Genomic DNA, 21,917 nt, shown 5'->3' with positions numbered 1-21,917 from the left:
CCCAGTCCGTCGAACGCCGTTTAGGTAGCTCCATATTTGCCTCGCAAACCTCGAGTCTCTGAAAATCTGCTAATTTTCTGAAGAATTGAAGTGACAGGTAATGAAATAATTTCAGTGGCTTCTCACCTCCCGGACCATCCAGGGCTCCTGGCCCCAAACCCGCCCCTTGGCCTTCTGTACGTCAGGTGTGCCAACATGGCCGCCCCGTGGGGCCGCGGAGAGCTGGGCGCGGACATATTGCCTTTCAAGGTAATACCAGAAATCCAGTCCGCGTTTCTTCAAATGCTTCAGACCGTCTTCGGCCGCCGTAGACCGACGAAAAATCTGGGCGACAGGGGCAGAAGTAGAAGCGGTTCGTGGAAGTGTTACGTTTTAGGTTCTGCTTGTGGACTGGAGAAAATCGGGTCAGTGTGTGCATTTGGTCCTTGAAGTTTTGTGGTTTTGTCCCATAGGAGGTTTGTCCCTGTGGACGTGTCGTCCACAGGGTGGAATGGTGTAGTGTGGACTTAACGGAATTATTGAGGGTCTGGTGGGAAGTGCTGATGTGGAGGTATTTGAGAGGAACCAGGAGCGTTTGTGACGCGCGTACCTGTCGTTGGGGTACTTTGGGAGCTGTTCGTTAGAACGATTAAGAATCTGTAGAGGGAATTCCCTGGCGGATTCGGCGCTTTCACTGTAGTGGCCCGGGTTCACTCCCTGGTCAGGGAACTAAGATCCCGCAAGCCACGCGGCGCCCCCCCCCCCAAAAAAAATCTGTAGAGATCAACGGTCGTGACCGGACCGGCCTGATATGGGGGTCTTTGCGGCTCACTCTATTTCTAAAGGATGCAGGTGGTATTTACGATGGTAAGAGATTCAGATTACGGGAATTAATATGGCGCTCAGAGATGTTGGGGCCTGGCTGGATGGTCATCATATGAGGGTATCTGGCCCAGGCTTCGGATTAATAAGGAAGTGTGTAGTCAGTGTCTGTGGTACAGAGAGTCTTGTGAGGGCTGAGGCTTTGGTCCCCTAGGAGGCCTGGCTGGTGGCTGCGTCGAGATTCCAACCTAGTAGGCTGGGAAGGAAGGTGGTGCAGCCCGGGACGGTAGTGTAGTTCTAAACCTTCTGCTCTTTAGGCTTTTATCTGCAGACCGAGGGACTAACCCAGCCTCCTCTATGTGTTGTGTATCGTGTATCGCTGTTTTCGCACTGCAAAGGCAGAATTGAGTCCTTGTGACAGATCTGAACCCTCAAAGCAGAAATGTATAGTATCTATCCCTTTGTTACAGACCAGGGCTCTTGGCCTCCTTGGTCCATAGAAGTTGATCAAAGGCCAGATAAGAAATTCAGGCCAGGCTTTATTGTGGTCCCTACTGCAGCAGGGGGGAGCGAGAACAAGTAAGAGGTTCCCTTGCTTGTTCGCTCTCTGAGGTGGGGTTGGGGGGGGACATCTTGTTCCTTATATGTGGTGAGGGTAGGTGTATGTCCGGGGGTTGGGCCGGAGGGACGGCTTAGATGGCTTGCCCATGCTTTAGGTGGTGTTGTGTGCAAGGGGCATGGCAGTACCTGCTTTTGCTCCGGATCCCCTGCTTTTGCTCTTGGTTCTTCAGAAGTGGCGGTTGGGTTTCTTGATTTCTTTGTATCTTGTTGTCCAGAATTTGACTCCTCTGTGCATACACAAAGTTATTTTTAGTCCCTTATAGTTTCTTTGTATTTTGTTGCTGGAGGAGAGGTGTGTCCAGATGCAAGCACTGCAGCAAAGTGTTCCAGGTCCCAGCCTGTCTCACCTTTGCAGAAAATGTTTGTCGAGGCTTGCTCTCACCAGCGGCAGTGGACACTTGCTTTTTTGTCTGACATGCGTTCCCACTTTCTTCTTTGCTAACAGAACCGCCGTTTTGTTTAGTTATCCATCCTTCTGACAGGGTGACCCATATCCCAATACCGGTTGGTCTTAGTTAATCCTGGTGGTTCCAGCTCCCGTTGCTAGTGATTGAATTAGTACGAAATGAGCTTAGGTACGTGGTGCAGTTCTAGCCAGCAATATATGTGAAAATCTGCTTGGGGGTTTCTGAGTGAAAATTTTTAAATAAGTATTATAATTCTTTGAATCTCTCTTTCCATGTCAAGGATGATATTGTCTGAATATAACCTTAATTTTCTGTCCAGTTTCTAATGTTTATAATTCATTCCTTTTTTTTTAATTAGAAAAAAAATTTTTTGTCTGCCACCTAATGGCGTGCAGGAAACTTAGTTTCCCCACCAGGGATTTATCCTGTGCCCCCTGCAGTGGAAGCCTGGAGTCCTAACCACTGGACTCCCAGGGAATTCCCTTGCTGTATATGTTTCAAGGCTATATTGTTAGGTACCTAGAAATGGCAAATTTCTTAAAATGTGGTGAGTTGAACCTCTTACTAGTAAGCTTTGTTTCTCTTCTCTGTAGTAATTTTTGGGCTTTCTGGTGCATTTTTTCAGAGAATATAGATTATCTGTGGTTACTCTTTCCATGGTTTATGTTTTTCTAACCTTTTATTCTCCAGCTGTCCATATCACTATGTTTCAGGCATGTCACCTAGAGTAGCATGTTCTTGGGTTTTATTTTATTTTTTTATTATTATTATTGTTTTGGCCACACTGGACAGCATGTGGGATCTTAGTTCCCTGACAGGGATCAAACCCAGGCCCCCTGTATTGGAAGTGTGGAGTCTTAACCACTGGACTGCCGGTGAAGTCCTGGGTTTTAAATTTTAATCCAGTCTGACAGTTTCGAGGCATTTGTATTTGATGTAATTAACTGGAATCTTTGTTCTGTTTATACTGAATATAATTCATTTAAAAATTTTGTTTTATTGGAGTATAGTTGATTTAATATACTTAATATAATTCTTAGTGTTTTGTTTTAAAACAGTCATATAAGTGCACGGTATTTGCCCCACTTGTTCTCTATTCCTTATTCTCTTTTTTGCCATGTTTTGAATGAATTTCTTCTTATTCTGTTTCCCCCTTCTGTTAGGATGGAAATTATATACTTTAAGATAATTGTTAGTTTTCATCATGACACTAGAGATTACATACAGTATGGAAGCTTTCTTTGTCAAATTCTTATGTTAGTACTTTTACACTCTTCTCTAACATTACAGGCGTCTTAGAGCATCTCAACTCAATTTACCACTTTCCAATTTATTTACAATATTGTGTGCTTTAAAAAATGTATTTAAAACCTAAGATATTATCGTTATTGTTTATAAGACAGTGCTTCTGGTTCGCCCAGTATATTGGTTTTCAAACTGAAGTGTGTGTACTCACAGGGTGTATAAAAACGCTTGAGGAGGTTCCTGAGCGCACGCGGTTTAAAGGAAAGCAGTGCCCAGCGCCTCTCCTCCCATACGGTCCCTTTTGTATAATTGAGCTGCCTGAGAGTCTCCTGCTGCTGAGGCCTGCTGCGGGGATGGATCTCGTTTCTCTCACCTCCTTTTTTTTTTTTAATCTTAGACTATTTTTTTAAATTAATTTATTTATTTTGGCTGTATTGGGTGTTCACTGCTGCACGCGGGCATTCTCTAGTTGCAGCGAGCGGAGGCTACTCTTCGTTGCGGTGCGTGGGCTTCTCATTGCGGTGGCTTCCCTTGTTGTGGAGTACGGGGTCTAGGCACGCAGGCTTCAGTAGTTGTGGCACGTGGGCTCAGTAGTTGTGGCTTGCAGGCTCTAGAGCGCAGGATCAGTAGTTGTGGTGCACGGGCTTAGTTGCTCTGTGGCATGTGGGATCTTCCTGGACCAGGGCTCGAAGCCACGTCCCTTGCATTGGCAGGTGGATTCTTAACCACTGCTCCACCAGGGAAGTCTCCTTCAACTCCTTTGACAGTCACCCCACTTCAACTTCACGGAATAAAGGAATACCCCCACCACAGTCAGAATCTTAGCCTTTTTGGCCAGAGGAATAAAGTCGTCTGGGGTAAAAATGGGACACTCGGCAATGCTGTGGGCATTGGGCTAAGGTGAGCGCCCAGGAGCAGCGTTAGCATCTGGGCCCAGAGGAAATGTACCCTCAGCTTGAATTTTCTCCTCAACCCACAGGTCCTGACTTCCCAGGAGCAAAAGAATCAGTAGAAGGAGGAAGAAGTTACAGGATTTGGTATCAGCATTACTGGGGACATGCTTGATTGAAGACAGAACAGAATTTAGAGCAGATCCAGAAGACACAGCGACAGAGCCTCCTTACTGCCAGCTGTTTTTAGAGGACGGAAAAAAATGATCCAGGCCCAGGTGACTTTTGGTTTGTTTTATTCTTTTCTTTGTTCCCGAATGGGTTTGTTAGTTGTCTGAGTCATTCTAGGTAATTATTGCATGTAAGGGTGTCTTGGGGACCCTGGGTGTCTTTGTAGCCTGCTTCTGAAGTGAGGGTGATCCAGGGGACCCTAGAAATTGCAGCCAGTGTCTGAAGCGAGGGCAGTTCTATGGGAACTGTTTCCTCAGGCTTTGCAATGTGACTGACTCTTGGTTTCCATGTTCAAATCTGGATTCTTAATCTACCTTTTTTCTTATATTGCTTTTATTTTTGTTCATTACACAGCTGACTTAAGGATATATTTAAAGGCTGAAATCATAACAAAGTACACATATCAAAAAATAAGTTTCTTCTTCATACACTTTAAACATGCTTATTAAACATTTAGTTTCTTATAATTCTGGCTTCTTGAGTCACTTCCCAGAAGATTCTGATTAACTGGCTATAAAGATTTAGTCATCCCAATTTCATTGACTTATGTGTTAGTCATATATATATATATATATATATATATATATATATATATATGTATGTATGTATATGTATATATATATATGAATGTGGTGTTTCTAGGTTAACAAGAAGGTTTAACTTTTATACGTTATAGAACGTCTAATGATAAATGGATGGATGACTGACTGCACAATTATATTTAGTTGGATCCTTGTATTTTATTAGGCTTTTGCTTGTTCCCTCTGCGTTAAAAACAAACAACCCGGGGCTTCCCTGGTGGCGCAGTGGTTAACAATCCGCCTGCCAATGCAGGGGACACGGGTTCGTTCCCTGGTCTGGGAAGATCCCACATGCCGTGGAGCAGCTAAGCCCGTGCACCACAGCTACTGAGCCCGCGTGCCACAGCTGTGAGACCCGTGTGCCTGGAGCCCGTGCTCTGCAACAGGATAGGCCACCGCAATGAGAAGCCCGCGCACCGCAATGAAGAATAACCCCTGCTCGCCGCAACTAGAGGAAGCCCGTGCACAGCAGTGAAGACCCAACGCAGCCAATCAATCAATCAATCAATAAACAAGAACAACAAAAACAACCCCCTAGATATATAGATCCAGCCTATAAAGTAGAAATGAGAAGAAAAACTTTTAACATTTCTTCCATATCATCAAAAGGACATCACTTCATTAAACACCACTGTTACTATAGGAAACCCTGACGTTTGACGATGTGACTGTGGACTTCACGTGGGAGGAGTGGCAGCTCCTGACCCCTCCTCAGAAGGACCTGTACCAAGAGGTGATGCTGGAGAACTATAGCAACCTGCTGTCTGTGGGTGAGGACGGCTCCCCTGTGCCCTTCAGAGGGTCCCCAGTCAGTGGTGTTTCCTTTCTCGGCTTCTGAAAGCTCTGGAGTGTCTATGATGCTCTGAAGCGGTAGATTTTCAGTCCCCTCTCTGGTCCATGAGAAATGGGTATTCTCCCTTCTCCTGAGAGCACAGCATTTTCTCTGTAGGTCGTGAAATTGTTTTGTCCTCAGCTGTAGTATTCTGTCTTCACAGACCCCAAGCCCAATTCACTGGGTCTAAATATTCTATCATTTCTGGTGAATAGGTTATCAAGCCAGAAAGCCAGACGTACTCTCTAATTTGGATCACGGAGAACCATGGATGATGGAAGATGAAATCCACTGTCGAACCCATTCAGGTGAGTGAGAGACCAGCAAGGTGACAGGCGTGGAAATCACACTGTAGTTGGTCAGAGAAGAGTCACAGCTGTGAGGGGGTTGGACGCTGGGTAAGCAGTGCCTCCATGCATCTCTCTCCCGATGTCAGACCTCTTTTTCTTTGTAGGAGTTTAGAGAAAAATATATCCCTTCTTAGGGAAGCCTCTTGTCTTTTCCGGGATCTGTTTCTTCTTTATTTTACCCCCATCTTGATTTTTGTTTACATAGTTTTCTTTTCCCTGGATTCTCATATCTTTTCCTTCTTCTTCGTACACTTCCACCTCCTTTTCTATGAAACTCCACCTTCCAAGGCCTCTCTCCAAAGAGAAAACTTTGAATTCCTCACTGTGTTCTAGCTGCTGCACCTTTCTGTCCCACTGGTAATGTTGATTTCCTTTGTCACATTCACCCCATGTTGGCTGCCGGCCCCAAAAGTAAACTGGTCTTCACTGTGCCTTGTCCCCACTCTGAGGTTCTCCAAAGGTTTTGTTTTCCATTTTCTCCAATGATCTTCTAACCTTCAAAGTTTTCTTCATTGTCATAAGCTAAGCTCCTTAGGGTCACTGGAGGAGACTCCCAAATTCATCCCTCCCCAGTGTGCTCCACCACAGAGACCTATATAACTTACTCACGTTTATGGCAGCTCTCCTGGGTTCTGAATAACTGCCAGGACCCAGGATCATCTTCCCTCCCAGAAAACCACTATAAGTTTACATTCTCCCTTACTCTTATGCAGCCTCCATCCTGGCCATTCAGGCATTACCTCATATGTTCCCCATCTGCAGAACTGTCTTATGTAAATGTGTCTGCTGTTCATGATGAATTTTTAACTAGAGACGTTATCTTAACATCCTACGTTCTCAGTTCCGGTCTCAACCTGATCATAACTCTTCCTTATTTCAAATTAATTCCTTTGTGTATTTATTAGTTTTGAACTTTCTTCTCGTTGATTGTAGACCTTACTGTCTTCATTTCCCTAAAATTTTCATTTTTCTTTCCATTGTATTCTGATGACATTTATCCCAGCTAATCAAACTACTTGGCAATTAAAGTTCTTCTTCTGTCCATGAACTCCATGATATTGACATCATCATGCTCACAAAGAGATATATTTCCACCCTCTTTCTTAAATTCTCCCTAATGTGTTCCATATATGTGATTGATATTTTGATTCATTCCTCTACATTTTTTTGATAGCCTGTTGTATGCTGGAAGGTAAGACCAGTGAAAAACAGTATACATATAGGTCACAAGTTTTTAGTCTAAGAGAAAGGAGTCAAGAAATTAATCAAGTGTTTTGGGGGCTGGTGGTGTGAGATAAAAAAGAATAAAAATAAGCAAATAATATATCTAATGGGTGAAAAGTGCTGTGATAAAGATTAAGTAACATAAATTATTAGAGAAATGCAAATCAAAACTACAGTTAGGTACCACCTCACACCAGTCAGAATGGCCATGATGAAAAAGTCTACAGGGAGTTCCCTGGTGGTCCAGTGATTAGGACCCCATGCTCTCACTGCCAAGGCCCCGGGTTCAATCCCTGGTCGGGGAACTAAGATCTCACAAGCTTGTGGGGTGGCCAAAAAAAAAAAAGAAAAAATGTCTACAAATAACAAATGCTGGAGGAGGCGTGGAGAAAAGGGAACCCTTCTACGCCGTTGGTGGGAGTGTAAATTGGTGCAGCCACTATGGAAAACAGTATGGAGGTTCCTCAAAAAACTAAAAACAGAGTCACCATATGATACAGCAATCCCACTCCTGGGCATATATCCAGACAAAACTATAATTCAAAAAGATACATGCACTCCTATGTTCATAGCAGCACTGTTCACAATAGCTAGGACATGGAAACAACCTAAATGTCCATTGAGAGATGAATGAATAAACAAGATGTGGTACATATACACAGTGGAATACTACTCAGCCACAAAGAAAGAATGAAATAATGCTATTTGCAGCAAAGTGGATGGACCTAGAGATTATCATACTAAGCGAAGTAAGTCAAAGAGAAAGGCAAATACCATATTATATCACTTACAGGTGAAATCTAAAATACGACACAAATCAGCATATCTATAAAGCAGAAACAGACTCACAGACATAGAGAACAGACTTGTGGTTGCCAAGGGGGAGGAGTGGTGGGGGAGGGATGGAATGGGAGATTGGGGTTAGCATATGTAACCTATTACATGTGAAATGGGTAAACAACAGGGTCCTACTGTGTAGCACAGAGAACTATATTCAATATCTGTGATAAACCATAATGCGAAAGAACATGAATAAGAATATATATGTACACCTGAATCGCTTTGCTATACAGAAGAAATTAGCACAACATTGTATATCAACTATATTTCTGTAAAACTTAAAGAAACAAAACTTTAGTCAGCATAACAGACGAGTAGGTGCTGGGGCTCCTCCTTAGGCTGGGAACACCTCTCAGATAAGGTGCCTCTGAGCCAAGAAATGTGGGAAGTTAGTAGGCTGCCGGGTTAGGAGTTTTCCAAGTAGAGAGGCTAGCGGGTTTAAAAGGCTGAGCCACGAATGAGTTTGAGAAACATTAAGGAGCCTGTGTGGACAGAGCAGAGTGTGCTTTCTGGAAAGTGATGGGTATAAGGCCAAAGAGGCAGTAGCAGTGGGGGCGGGGTGGGGGTGGGGGGAAGATTGGTCACGTATTCCATTTCAAGGAAGCGTGATTTTACTCCCTAATAAGATGAGAAAACACGAGGAGAGGACTTCCCTGGCGGTACAGTGGTTAAGAATCCACCTGCCAATGCAGGGGACACAGGTTCGAGCCCTGGTCCAGGAAGATCCCACATGCCATGGAGCAAATAAACCCGTGCGCCACAACTACTGAGCCTGCGTTCTAGAGCCCGCAAGCCACAACTACAGAAGCCCACGTGCCTAGAGTCCATGCTCAACAACAAGAGAAGCCACCGCAATGAGAAGCCCGTGCACCACAAGGAAGAATAGCCCCTGCTCGCCGCAACTAGAGGAAGCCTGCACGCAGCAACAAAGACCCAACGCACCCCAAAATAAATTAATTGATTAATTAAAAAAAACACGAGGAGTTCTTGAGTACTGGAATGACATGAAATAATTTACATTTTTCAAGGAATCCTTTTGGCTTCTGTGTAGAAAGCAGACAGTAGCGAGCAGGGCGGCAAACAGGAAAGCCTTGTAGGAGGCTATTGCAAAAAACATGGTGACAGGGAGAATGGTTGACTGCAGCATGTGTGGAGGGTTCAGTGTTGGTGAGGTTCTGGATATGCTGCATGTAGAGGGCAAATGAGATTTGACATTACGTAAATACAGGCTGGGAGAGGAAAAAATGGATGAAGATTGTTGGTAAGGTTGATACTGAATGCAAGACCGTGTGCCTGAAGCACAGTGAGGTCAAATACTGAAACGTCGGAGTTGGGAGCAGAGAAGGGTTTACTGCCTGACCGTGCCAGGAGTCAGATGGCTCATGCCTTAAAAAGTCTGGAACTCCTTGAAGGCTTTCAGCAAAGCCTTTTAAAGGCAAGGTGAGAGAGGGACCTGGGTAGTTATTGCACACTTCTTGGTGGTGTTGGATTCTTTGTTCTTGCAGCTGTCATGTAAGTCAGGTCATGGTCAGGTCACCATGTTTTTGTAAACCTTGAACAAGACAAATGTTATTCTCTGTTCAGGTCAGGTCACGGATGTTCTTGTATATTTCAAGCTATAGGCAGCATTCTTTTACAAAATGTACAGAGCCAGCATGACTAAGTACAGGCAACAGAGCACGACGGTTAAAGTGAGGTTAAAGTAAAAGGAACAGGTCTGATATGGAGTCAGATTTGTTCTTCCCTATTACAAAAGCAGAACAGTTCCTCAAGGGATGTTAACGTTTCATGGCACATGGGTCTCAAGTTCACCTGGGTCTCAAGTTCACATAGGATTTTGATGGTTCTCCATAGAGGTGATGTGGTGAGTGAGGTTAACTGCAGTCCCTAACTGTCCTTCTCATAAATGTAAAAACATGTTTCCTACAGCTGTTTCTTCATTTTATCTAATATGATATTAATCCTGCCTAATCTACACACAGGCATCAGTCTGTGTCCATATGTGTCCATATATATTCTTTAAAGAATAATTTCTTTACAGATTTGATCATCTAATAACCTATTGTGCTCTATACATGTTTTATACAGTTTCTTTTGTTTCATTTAATATATTAACTACTGAAATTAGCATGTATTGTGATTCTGGCATCTGGAATCTCTTCATTACTGGTTTTGGTATTGGCTCAACTGCTAATGGTGAATTTAGGAATCTGTATTATTCATACACTTATAAGAATCATAGAGTTCAGTATTAGTAAATAGATGCTATGAGGTAATAGAAAATATGTATTGGTCTCTGCCCCCTGTTTCTAGCACAGAGCTCCTAAAACCCTTGTGATTCCCTAGGTGATTAGAACGCTAGGAACATCTCTGGTTTTAATATTGGCCTTTGACCTCTGTTCCTGACACAGGGCTCCTGAAACTCTTGTCATTTCCTGGGTGACAGGAGTAACTGTGTTCTAGCAAGGTGACTCTGAGTGGGCTACTGGATGAGGGCTGGTCACCAGAATGACCAAGCCATGGTGAGAAGCTTGTCCTTTTTATCCCCACCCCCTGTTCTCTTGAGAAGGGAGAAGGGTTGAAAATGGAGTTAATGATTGATCATGCTTACATGATGAAGACTCCATGAAATCCCCAAACTGTGATGTTCAGAGGACTTCTGGGTTGGTGAACATGTGGACGTGCCCTAAGATGGTGTGGAAGCATGGCATCCCTTCCCACATATCCTTCCCTACACATCTCTTCCATCTAGATATTCACCCGTATCCTTTATCATAGCCTTTAATAAAGTGGTAAACATAAGTTCTCCAGAGTTCTGTGAGCCCCTCTAGCAAGTGAATTGAACCCGAGGAGGGGGTTATTGGAACCTCTGATCTATAGCTGCCTGGTCAGAAGCACAGGTGACAACCTGGATTTGTGACTGGTGTCTGAAGTGGGGGTCGCGAAGTCTTACGGAACTGAGCCCATAACCTGTGGGATCTGACGCTATCTCTGGGTAGATAGTGTCAGAATTGATTTAAATTATAGGATACCCAGCTGGTAGGGCAGAGAATTGCTTGTTCTGGGGAAAAAGTCTCCACACATTTGGTGACCAGAAGGGTCAGAAACGAAATGTTCTGTGTGGGTAATAAAGGAGACTCGCAGGGAGGAAGCACACAGTGGAGAAGAACTGGGTTTTTCACTGCACAGGAAGGAAACGAAACTGGGTTTTTCCTTTACAAATGCTCACATATATAGAGATTGCACATGTTTTTACATCAGCTAGAGGAATTAACGGTACATTACCGAAACTTCTTTGAATTTTCAACTTTAGTTGAATGAATGGAAGACTGCACAGTAACGTAATATCTTACTAGCATTCTTACTCTATCACACCGTGTGAAGGAAAAAAACCCACTAATTTCCCATATGACAAAAGTGAGCAGAATAATTTCCTTTACATTTTTCCATATTACCCAAAGGACATCACTTCGCTAAATAAGACCATGTTATGACAGGAATCCCTGACATGACGACGTGGCTATGAAGTTCACATGGGAGGAGTGGCAGCTCCTCGACCCTGATCACAAGGACCTGTGCTGGGATGTGATGCTGGAGAACTATAGCAACCTTCTGTCCGTGGGTGAGGACGGCTCCCCTGGGTGCCTCAGAGGGTGCCCGTCAGTGGCCGTTCCATTCTCAGCCTCTTAACTCTTCAGACTAACTGCATTCCTCTGCAATGGTCGAGTCTCAGATCCTTCTCTTGCCCCAGACTAGAGGGTATAATATAGCCCCTCTCCTGAGAGAAAAGCCTTGAGGTTACAGATGTGAAACCTGTTTATTCCCTCCATGTACCATTATCCCTTCCTGCCGTATCCCAGCCCAGTTCGGTATGTCTAAGTCTTCTATCATTTTTCATGAACAGGGTATCGAGCCAGCAAACCAGATGCTCTCTCCAGGTTGGAACGAGGAGAACAACTGTGGCCAGTAGAAGATGACAGCCACGGTCGAATCTGTCCAGGTGAGTGGGTGAGACCCAGCAAGGTGGGCAGCCACGGAAGTCGTACTCTGGTCAGGAAAGAAGGCGTCAGAGATGTGATAGTGTCTGAGGAAACATAAGCAGCCCTACCACGTACCTCTCTTCCAGTGTAAAAACCCTTTTTCCTTGTAGAAGTTAAGAGGAAAATATATCACTTTGTTCTCTTTTGAGATCTGATCCCTGTTTATTTCATATGCATCTTGTTTTTCTTTAAATAGTTTTCCTCTTCCTAGGATTTTCAAATCTCCCTCTTCTTCATTCACCATCACAGGATCTCTGTGTTACCACTTGTCTTGCTGTGAAATTCCACTTTCCAGGCCTCTCTGGAAAGAGCGAACTTTGAATTTATCACTCTTCTTACTACTGTACCTTCTTCCTGCCCAGCTAGGAAATAATGATTTCCCACCATAACATCCAACCCCACCTTGGATGCTAGAAAAGATGTTTTTACCATGCTACATGTTAGAACTAGGTCATAACTTCTGTCTGCTCCAAATAACTTCCTTCATAGTTTTGCTAATTCAGATTCTCCTGTAGTTCTTAGATGTTATCATTGTATTTATTTTCCTAAAGCTTCTTGTCTCACTTTATATTTTTTAACAGTTTTATTTAGATTTAATTCATATAATATCAAACAATTTATCCACTTAAGTTATATAATTCAGTGGTGTTTTATTATATTCACATAGTTGTGCAACCATCACCACCATCAGTTTTGGAGTATTTTATATGTATATATCCTTCTAGTAGCCTTTATTATTATAGCTTTGCAGTAAGCTTTGAAATTGGAAAATGTAAATCCTCCAACTTTTTCAAGCCTATTTTGAGTATTGTGGAGCCTTTGAATTTCCATCTAAATTTTCGAATCAGCTTGTGAAATTCTGCAGAAAAAAAAATTTGCCTGGGATTTTGATAGGGATTATATTGAACTGTATGTCAATTTGGGGAGTCATTCCATCTTAACCATATTTAGCATTCTGTTCCATGATCATTGAATCTTTTTAAATCTAATTAGGCCTTTAATGTCTTCCACAATGTTTTTTTTAACTTTCAGAATATAAGTTTTGTATTTCCTTTCTTAAATTTATTCCTAAATAAATTGGTATTCTTTTATATATTATAGTAAACGGAATTGTTTCTTGATTGCATTTTTAGATTATTCATTGCTAGAATGTAGAAATAAAATTGATTAATTTCTTGTCATATTCTGATGACACTTAGTCCCAGTTAACCCTGTTTCCTGCCACATGTGATTACACTTTCTCTTTCAATGATCCCGTGATATGATATCATCTTGATTATAAAGAGTAAAGAGTTTTTGTCCTCTCCTTTTTTTTTTTTTTTTTTTTGGCTGCGTTGGTTCGTAGCTGCGACATGCAGGATTTTCCTTAAGGCATGTGGATCTTTCATTGCGGCACATGGCTTCTCTCTAGTTGTGGCGTGCGGGTTTTCTCTTCTCTGGTTGTGGCACGTGGGCTCCAGAGCATGTGGGCTCTGAAGTTTGTGGCACGCGTGCTCTCTAGTTGTGGCGCTTGAGCTCAGTAGTTGTGGTGCGTGGGCTTAGTTGCATGTGGGATCTTAGTTCCCCGACCATGGATTGAACCCGCATCCCCGGTATTGGAAGGTGGATTCTTTACCACTGGACCACCAGGGAAGTCCCCTAAGTATTCTTAATATGTTCCATACATATGATTGCCTTCTGCAATTGATGTGCTAGCTTTACTCCTTTAAAATTGCATTTCGAGAGCCTAATAGCATAATAGTTTTGAAGCTAATAGCAATACAAAACAGGAAAAATATATATATCTTGTCCCTTCACACACAGTACGTTCTAAATTGAAATATTCTATAATGAATAATAAACAAATGCGTAACTAACATGTCTTAGTGTAAAAATTGCTGTAAGGAAAATTAAAGCAGCTAATGGAAGAGTGGGTGTTGGGGCTTGGAACTGCCCTTTTAGGAATGGGAGTGGCAATCTGATAAGGTGCCTTTGAGCACACAGATGAGGGATATGAGTAATCTTCCTGGGTGAGGAGTTTTCTAAATGTGAGACTGTGGGAATTTGAAAGACCTGAATCTGGAATGTGTTTGAGGAACTTTGGGGAAACTTATATGGGTAGAAGGGAGTGAACAAGAGGGAAAATGACTAGAGTTAAGGGTAACTGGGTAGTAGCTGCGGGTTTTGGTACATAGGTAACAAACTGCCTATCAAGGGCATTCAAGACCTTGATTCTTTTCTGAATAATTTGAGAAAACAGGACTTTGAGTAGAAGAGTGGCATTATACAATTTTTAAAGTGGATCACTTTGCCTACTTTATAGAAGGTAGCCATTATTTGGGAGGGGGATGTACTTTTATACTCTTGGTTACAGTGTGTGACAATAAAATGATACAGATTAAAGTCATCAAAGATCAAATGTGCATGGGAAAGACTCCAGGAGAGGCTGCACACAAGGTTCCCGGTTGTCCTCTACCAGTGGAGTCATGTGAACAGTGCTGAATTTTCCCAGCAATGATGTTTGAATGTTTGACAATACGTGTGAAGTGTTGCCAACCAGGGAAGCTCACCCAAGCCTGCTGTCTCTAGACCCCAGAATCAGAATGTTAGTGTTGTCCAAAGCCTCAGGCATACAAAAAACGGGCATCTACCACAAATCACATTGTTAGTATAAACTGTATGTTATGGCTTCAGACCTCATGTCTAAAAAGATACTCTTATTAGGCAGCATATTAGGGACTCAGAGGTTATCTTCCAGTCATCAGTCATGGCCACTCATTTCTTTGCAAGATGCAGGGATGGAGTAACTGCATACCAACGTTCCCTTTTTACATAGGACCATAGGGTATGTTCCAGCTAGACTATTAGTTGGAATCTTGGTTACAGAAGCTTTCTTCTAAATTTGAGGTTAGTTGGGATTAGCAGATGCAAACTATTTTATGTAGAATTGAATAAACAATACAGAAGTTTTCTCCTAAATTTGAGGTTAGTTGGGATTAGCAGGTGCAAACTATTTTATGTAGAATTGAATAAACAATACAGCACAGGGAATTATATTCAGTATCCTGTAGTAAACCATAATGGATAAGAATATAAATATATATATTTATGTATGTATAAATGAATGACTTTGCTGTACACCAGAAACTAATACAATATTTTAAATCAGCTACACTTCAATAAGAGAAATTCTAAAATATTCAAATTAGTGCTTTGGTAGAGTTAGGTGAATGGTGGTCTACAGAATGAAGAAGGATGGCAAGATGTTAGACTATGATAACCAGTCTTTCAGTAGTCTGTCACACTTACCTTGAAATCAGATGCTGAGGATCCACATCTTACTCATCATTGTATTTTGTTCTATATACCTGGATCTTCAGGGGATCCGTGATCACAATACTCAATGTTTGGTTCTCTTAGGTGGGCCTAATTGGATTCCAAACTCTACATGTTGGAATGGCTAAAGCCTTGGCCCTGTGCCTTCACCTTTATTCTACATGTTTCTAAACACAGTCTCATCCAGTTCTCTATCTTTGAATAATGTATATTGATGATATCCACATTGCTATTTTCAGATAAAACCTTTTTAAAGATTTATATATTCAACCTGTTCATGTTTATATAGTACTTGGGTATGTAATAGTCATCTTTTTTTTTAATTAATTAATTTATTTTTGGCTGTGTTGGGTCTTCATTGCTGCGTGTGGGCTTTCTGTAGTTGCAGAAAGTGGGGTCCACTCTTCGCTGCAGTGCACAGGCCCCTTTCATTGTGGAGCAGAGGCTATAGGCACACGCTTCAGTAGTTGTGGCACATGGGCTTAGTTGCTCTGTGGCATTCGGATCTTCCCAGACCAGGACTTGAACCCATGTTCCCTGCATTGGCAGGTGGATTCTTAACCACTGCACCCCCAAGGAAGTCCCTGTAATAGTCATCTAAAACTTTGTTTCACAATGCGTGCTAGATTTTCCTCTCATTCTGGACTTCAGTAATATTCCTCACATTATTAAGAGGCAGTCCACCTACCCAGTGGCTGAAACCACATAATTCATGGAATAATCCTTGAGTCTTAACCTCTTCCATGCTTCTCCCATTAAGTCCATCAGTGAACCTTGTCTTTTCTTTGAACATATCCTGATTTCCTCCACCTCTTACATATTCATTGCTCCTTTAACCATGAATCACAGACTGCAATTGCCTTCTTTATCCTTTGCTTCAGTGGTCTGTACATAGAATTAAACCTGGGTGTCCTAAATTTTGACTCATTTCTGATACTATCTATGTGGAAATAGTGTCCGATTCTACAAGTTAAGAGTTCAGTCCCACACGGTTGTCCCAATGTCAGATGTCAATTGCAAGTCCAGATTGTTACCTGTGCTTCTGACCAACTGGCTGTAAGTTGGAGGTTCCCATGACCTGCTTCTTGGGTTCAGTTAATTTCCAAGGGTGGCTCTGAGAACTGAGAAACATTTACTTATGTTTATAACCAAGTGAAGAGGTACAAGGTCCGAAATAAAGAGGTACAAGAAGGCAAGGTCTGAAGGATTCCTGAATGCGGGAGCTTCTTTCCCCAGAACTGGGGTGCACCACCCTCCTGGCACATGGATGTGTTCACCCATCCAAAGGTTGAGCAAATTTTTTTAAGAGTTCTTATAGAGCTTTAATATCTAGGCCCTCTCTCCTTTCTCAGAGGCCAGTGGGTGGAGCTGAAAGTTCCAACCTTCTAATCACTTAGTCTTTCTGGTGGTCAGTCCCATCCTGAGGTTATGTAGGAACCCTATGCTAAGTCACCTCATTAGCATCCTAAACACTTAGGAAATTACAAGGCTTTAGGAGCTCTGTGGAGGAAGACCAAATATATTTCTTTTTATACCACACATAGAATTGTCACTAAATAGTTACTTCACATGAAAGCATTTTTTGAAACAGTTTTCTTCCAAATTAAGATTATGAGAGATTGCGGAATGATTCCTTGTTCTCTTCTTTCCTAGAAATCAGGAAAGTTGATGACCTTCTGCAGCATCACTTGCCAAATCACAGCATTCAAAATACTGTGGAACAATGCTGCGAACATAATACATTTGCAAATATTGTTAATCAGAGCGAAAGTCATTTCCTGTTAAAGCAAAATTGTGGTATGTTTGACTTAACTGAAAAACCTTTAAAATCAAATATAAGTTTTGAAAACCAGAAGAGAAACTGTAACTTAAAGAACTCTGCTGAGTTTAATGGAGATGGGAAATCCCTTCTCCATGCTAACCATGAGCAATCTTTTACTGAAATTAAATTTCCTGTAAGTGCAAAACCCATCAGCAATAACTCCCTGTCTACTAAGCAACAGAGAACTCACAACATAGAGAAAGCCCATGTATGCAGTGAGTGTGGGAAAGCCTTCTTCAAGATGTCTCAGCTCTTTGATCATCAGAGAGTTCATACTAGAGAAAAACCTCATGGATGCAGTCTGTGTGGGAAAGCCTTCTCCAGAAAATCCAGGCTCACTGAACATCAGAGAACTCATACAGGACTGAAACATTATGAGTGCACTGAATGCGATAAAACCTTCTTCGAGAAATCGCAGTTTAATAAACATCAGAAAAGTCATATAGGAGAGAAACCTTACACATGTAGTGAATGTGGGAAAGCATTCACCACAAAGTGTCTGCTCATTTATCATCAGCGAACTCATACAGGGGAGAAGCCCCATGGATGCAGTCTGTGTGGAAAAGCCTTCTCTACAAAGTTCAGTCTCACTACACATCAGAAAACTCATACAGGAGAGAAACCTTACATATGCAGTGAATGTGGAAAAGGATTCATCGAGAAGAGGCGTCTTATTGCACACCATCGAACTCATACTGGTGAGAAACCCTTTGTATGCAGTGAATGTGGGAAAAGTTTCACCTTGAAGAAGAGTCTTATTCCACATCAGCGAACTCATACTGGAGAGAAACCCTATATATGCAATGATTGTGGAAAAGGCTTCACCTTGAAGAACCCTCTCATCAGACATCAGCGAACTCATACAGGAGAGAAACCCTATGTATGTAGTGTATGTGGAAAAGGCTTCACCATGAAGGGTGATCTCGTTGTACATCAGCGAACTCATATTGCAGAGAAGCCATTTATATGCAGTGACTGTGGGAAAGGCTTCACTGTGAAGAGCCAACTGATTGTACATGAGCGAACTCATACCGGAGAGAAACCCTACGTGTGCAGTGAATGCGGAAAAGGCTTTCCAGCCAAGGCCCGGCTGATTGGACATCAGCGAACACACACAGGAGAGAAACCCTATGTATGCAGTGATTGTGGAAAAGGCTTCATTCAGAAGGGCAATCTCATTGTACATCAGCGAACTCACACAGGAGAGAAACCCTATGTATGCAATGAATGTGGCAAAGGCTTATCCGCGAAAAGGAAGCTCGTTGCACATCTGCGAACTCATACTGGAGAGAAACCATATATATGCAGTGAATGTGGCAAGGGCTTCACCGTGAAGAGTACTCTTGGTACACATCAGCAAACTCACACTGGAGAGAAACCGTACAAATGCAACGAGTGTGGTAAAGCCTTTAGGAAGAAGACATGCCTCATACGACATGAGAGATTTCACTCAGGAAAGACTTCTTTGCATGTACTGAATGTGGAAAATTCTCTTTGTACAAAAATGATCTCATTACCCATCAGAGAATTCACACAGGAGAGAAGCCACATGAATGCAGTGAATGTGGGAAAACCTTCACCACAAAGTCAGGGCTCAGTGTTCACCAAAGAAAACATACAGGAGAGAAGCCCTATGGATGCAGTGAGTGTGAGAAAGATTTTGCCCACTTGTCAATCCTTGATAAACATAAGAGAATTCACAGGTAGTCACTTTGGGGAAGCCTGTTGCCGGTTGTAGACCCTCAAGATAATAGTATGCAGAGAAGAATCACAATGCAAAGAATGTGGTATTACCTTTAGTGATCAAGTACCTCATATTTTATATTGATGAAAAAATTTACAAAACTATTCGGATACAATCAGCCTTGGTGAAAATATTTTAGGACATTCTATGTCTAAAAAGTATATACTGAGATAAAGCCTATGAGTGTGAAAGACTAGGAAAGACTTCAGTGGAAATAAACCCTATCATATGTGATCATCATAGAACATGAATGAATGAATGTTTCTAATTGGTAGAAGTATAATTGTGGAAAAGCCTTTGCCCAGAAGTAATACCTCAACAGATGTCAGTTATCACTAGAGAAATACTTTCCTGTGGCAATGAATATAGCAGGGTTTGCAGCAGTAAATATTGCTTTATCATTTGCCAGGAAATCCGTGCAGAAACCCATTCTATATGGTGGACGTTAACAAAATATCAGACAACTTAATGAAGGAAAGAAGCCTTGGGGAAATGATGAATGAGAGCATTCTGTTACAAGTCTTAAGGGATACTACACCTCACAAGCAACTGAAGGATACCTTCAGCCATATTTCTAGTTTCCTTGTCATTGATCTTATAAATTTTACATAGTGGCAGTTACTCTCAACATGGATTGAATTTTCATTATTTAACTTTTGCATTTCTTTGGTTCCAAGTTTGTGTTATTTCAGAATATTTGAAGTACTTAAAATGAAAAATGTACTCGTTTCTTAAGTATAACAACAGATCTGGATGTGTTTAACCAAGTTTGTAAGTACCATCAGGGGGTTTATAAAATTAATATAAATGTGATGTTTTTATAACTTTTAATTTTGAAGTAAGTTTAGAATCACAAAAACAAATATTCCAGAGATTTCCTAAATGCCCTTCAGCCCACTACTCCCAAAGGTAAAATCTTATAATAACAACACAGTTTACTGTGTGGTTATATAAGGTCAAATAGAGGAAAGTGAAATTGTTACAGTGCTGTTAACTACAGGGTTTATTTCGATTGCACCAGTTTTAACATGTAGTAGTTTTTGTTTGGTTTTTATATATCTCCTTAAGAAACTTCATCACATATGTAGGTTCCTGTAACCAACACCCCAGTAAAAATTTAGAATGCTTTGTCAACACAAACTCCCTCATGCTACATCCTCATAGTCACATCCTTTCCCCGACACTAACCCTTGGCATCACAGATCTTTTTGTATCCATAATTTTGTCATTTATAGAATATTAGAAAAATAGGGCCTCCCTGATGGCGCAGTGGTTGAGAGTCCGCCTGCTGATGCAGGGGACACGGGTTCATGCCCCATTCCGGGAAGATCCCACATGCCGCGGAGCAGCTGGGCCCGTGAGCCACGGTCGCTGAGCCTGTGCGTCCGGAGCCTGTGCTCCGCAACGGGAGAGGCCACAGCAGTGAGAGGCCCGCGTACTGCAAAAAAAAAAAAAAAAAAAAAAAAAAAATCATTTAGGATGTATCCTTTTGAGGTTGACTGTTTGACCTTGTGAAATTGTAGAAAATAGACATATTGGTCTCTGCCCCTAGTTTCTGGCACAGAGCTTCCGAAACCCTTGTAAATTTCTACATAAGAGTGTGTGGAGCATCTCTTACTCTATTGATGTGATTCTGGGTGGGCTCCTTGATGGGGGTTGGTCAACAGATCCAGCCATGATTAGAAGCTTGGAATTTTCAGCCCACTCCCCATCTTCCAGAGAAGGGAGAGGGGCTAGAACTGGAGTTACTAATCAATCATGCTTATGTAAGGAAGTCTCCATAAAATCCCAATAGTAGGAATTTTGGAGAGCTTCTACATCGGTGAACACATTCAGGTATGGGGAGAGTAACACACCACAGCACAGGGACAGAAGCTCCTGTGCTTGGGACCCTCCCACATCTCGCCCTATTTTTGTCATTTAGCTGTTCATCTGTATCCTTTATCATATACTTTAATAAACTGATAAACGCAAGTGTTTCCCTGAGTTCTGTGAGCCATTTAGCAAAACTAATTGAACCCAAAGAAGAGGTTGTGGGAATCTCCGGTTTGTAGCCAAATCAGACAAGTTGTAGGTAACTTGGGCACCTGCTGCGTGTGATTGACATCTGAAGTGGGTGGAAGCAGTCTTATGGGACTGAGCCCTTAACCTGTGGGATCTGACACTATCTCCAAGTAGACAGTGTTAGAACTGAGTCACAGTTAAGGATCCAGTTGGTGTAGTGAAGAATTGCTTGGTGTGGTTAAACGCCCCACCCCCAATATTTGGTGACAGACGTGTCAGAAGTGTTGCAAGTGTGGCAGTAGCACGAGTAAAAGAAATACAACTACGGATTTTTCCACTATAGACCTCAAGTAAATTCAACCTTGGATCCATCCAGAAGCTCTCTGCACATCCTTCCTGCCACAAGAATATCAGAGTTCATGCAACTGGCCGTACCCAAGGTATTCCTGCCTAAGGGTTCAAGGGCACCATCAGTTTGCTGGTTTTGCACAAACTGATGACTGAAATGCATCTCATACCACGTTGGCCTTGGATAGGTGCTGGCCCCTGAAAATTTAATTTAGCTCTATGCCTGTGACCATTTCTTGCAAAGACAGGAAGGCAGTGGGGTGCCCATAAGACATTTCTGTGTCTTCCCACACAGCCAAGTGATAGCAGCCGTTAAAGCTGCTCCTGTCCTAAATGCCAAAACCTCTGTGAGGTCATGAAGCCATGTGATGTCATAGGACCTGTGTATGGCCAGAACTCGGACTTCTGAAGCTAACCCAGAACCCTCGCCAGACACACTCCTCCCAGGCGCTTGGCTTCCCTAGCAACAGCTACAGAAGCACTTCAGGGAGAACACATCACAATCAGAAGTGGTTTTAGACCGGGTTCAGCCTTTGGCAGCTTCCAGAGGAGTCTTCAGAGGCTCAAGATATGCTGAGCCTGATTCTGGGTGAGGATCCCCAGTGAGGGGCCTTTGGGGTCG

The 21,917-nt window shown here is 42.3% G+C and overlaps 1 protein-coding gene across 1 annotated transcript; it reads left to right on the top strand.

Moving 5' to 3' along the window:
• The first annotated feature begins 324 nt into the window (after positions 1 to 324).
• Positions 325 to 21,022, top strand: LOC132416372 (zinc finger protein 615-like). The gene is given in 7 exon segments (XM_069540194.1): positions 325 to 404; positions 4,054 to 4,242; positions 5,420 to 5,546; positions 5,824 to 5,916; positions 11,927 to 12,022; positions 17,031 to 18,659; positions 18,662 to 21,022. Coding segments are annotated over 6 exon segments (2,205 nt in total). The 5' UTR covers positions 325 to 404; positions 4,054 to 4,227; the 3' UTR covers positions 18,907 to 21,022.
• Positions 21,023 to 21,917: the final 895 nt, after the last annotated feature.

This window comes from Delphinus delphis, chromosome 20 (assembly GCF_949987515.2).
Source record: "Delphinus delphis chromosome 20, mDelDel1.2, whole genome shotgun sequence".
NCBI classification, from domain to species: Eukaryota; Metazoa; Chordata; class Mammalia; order Artiodactyla; family Delphinidae; genus Delphinus; species Delphinus delphis.
This window is presented reverse-complemented; position numbering and strand designations above follow the sequence as displayed.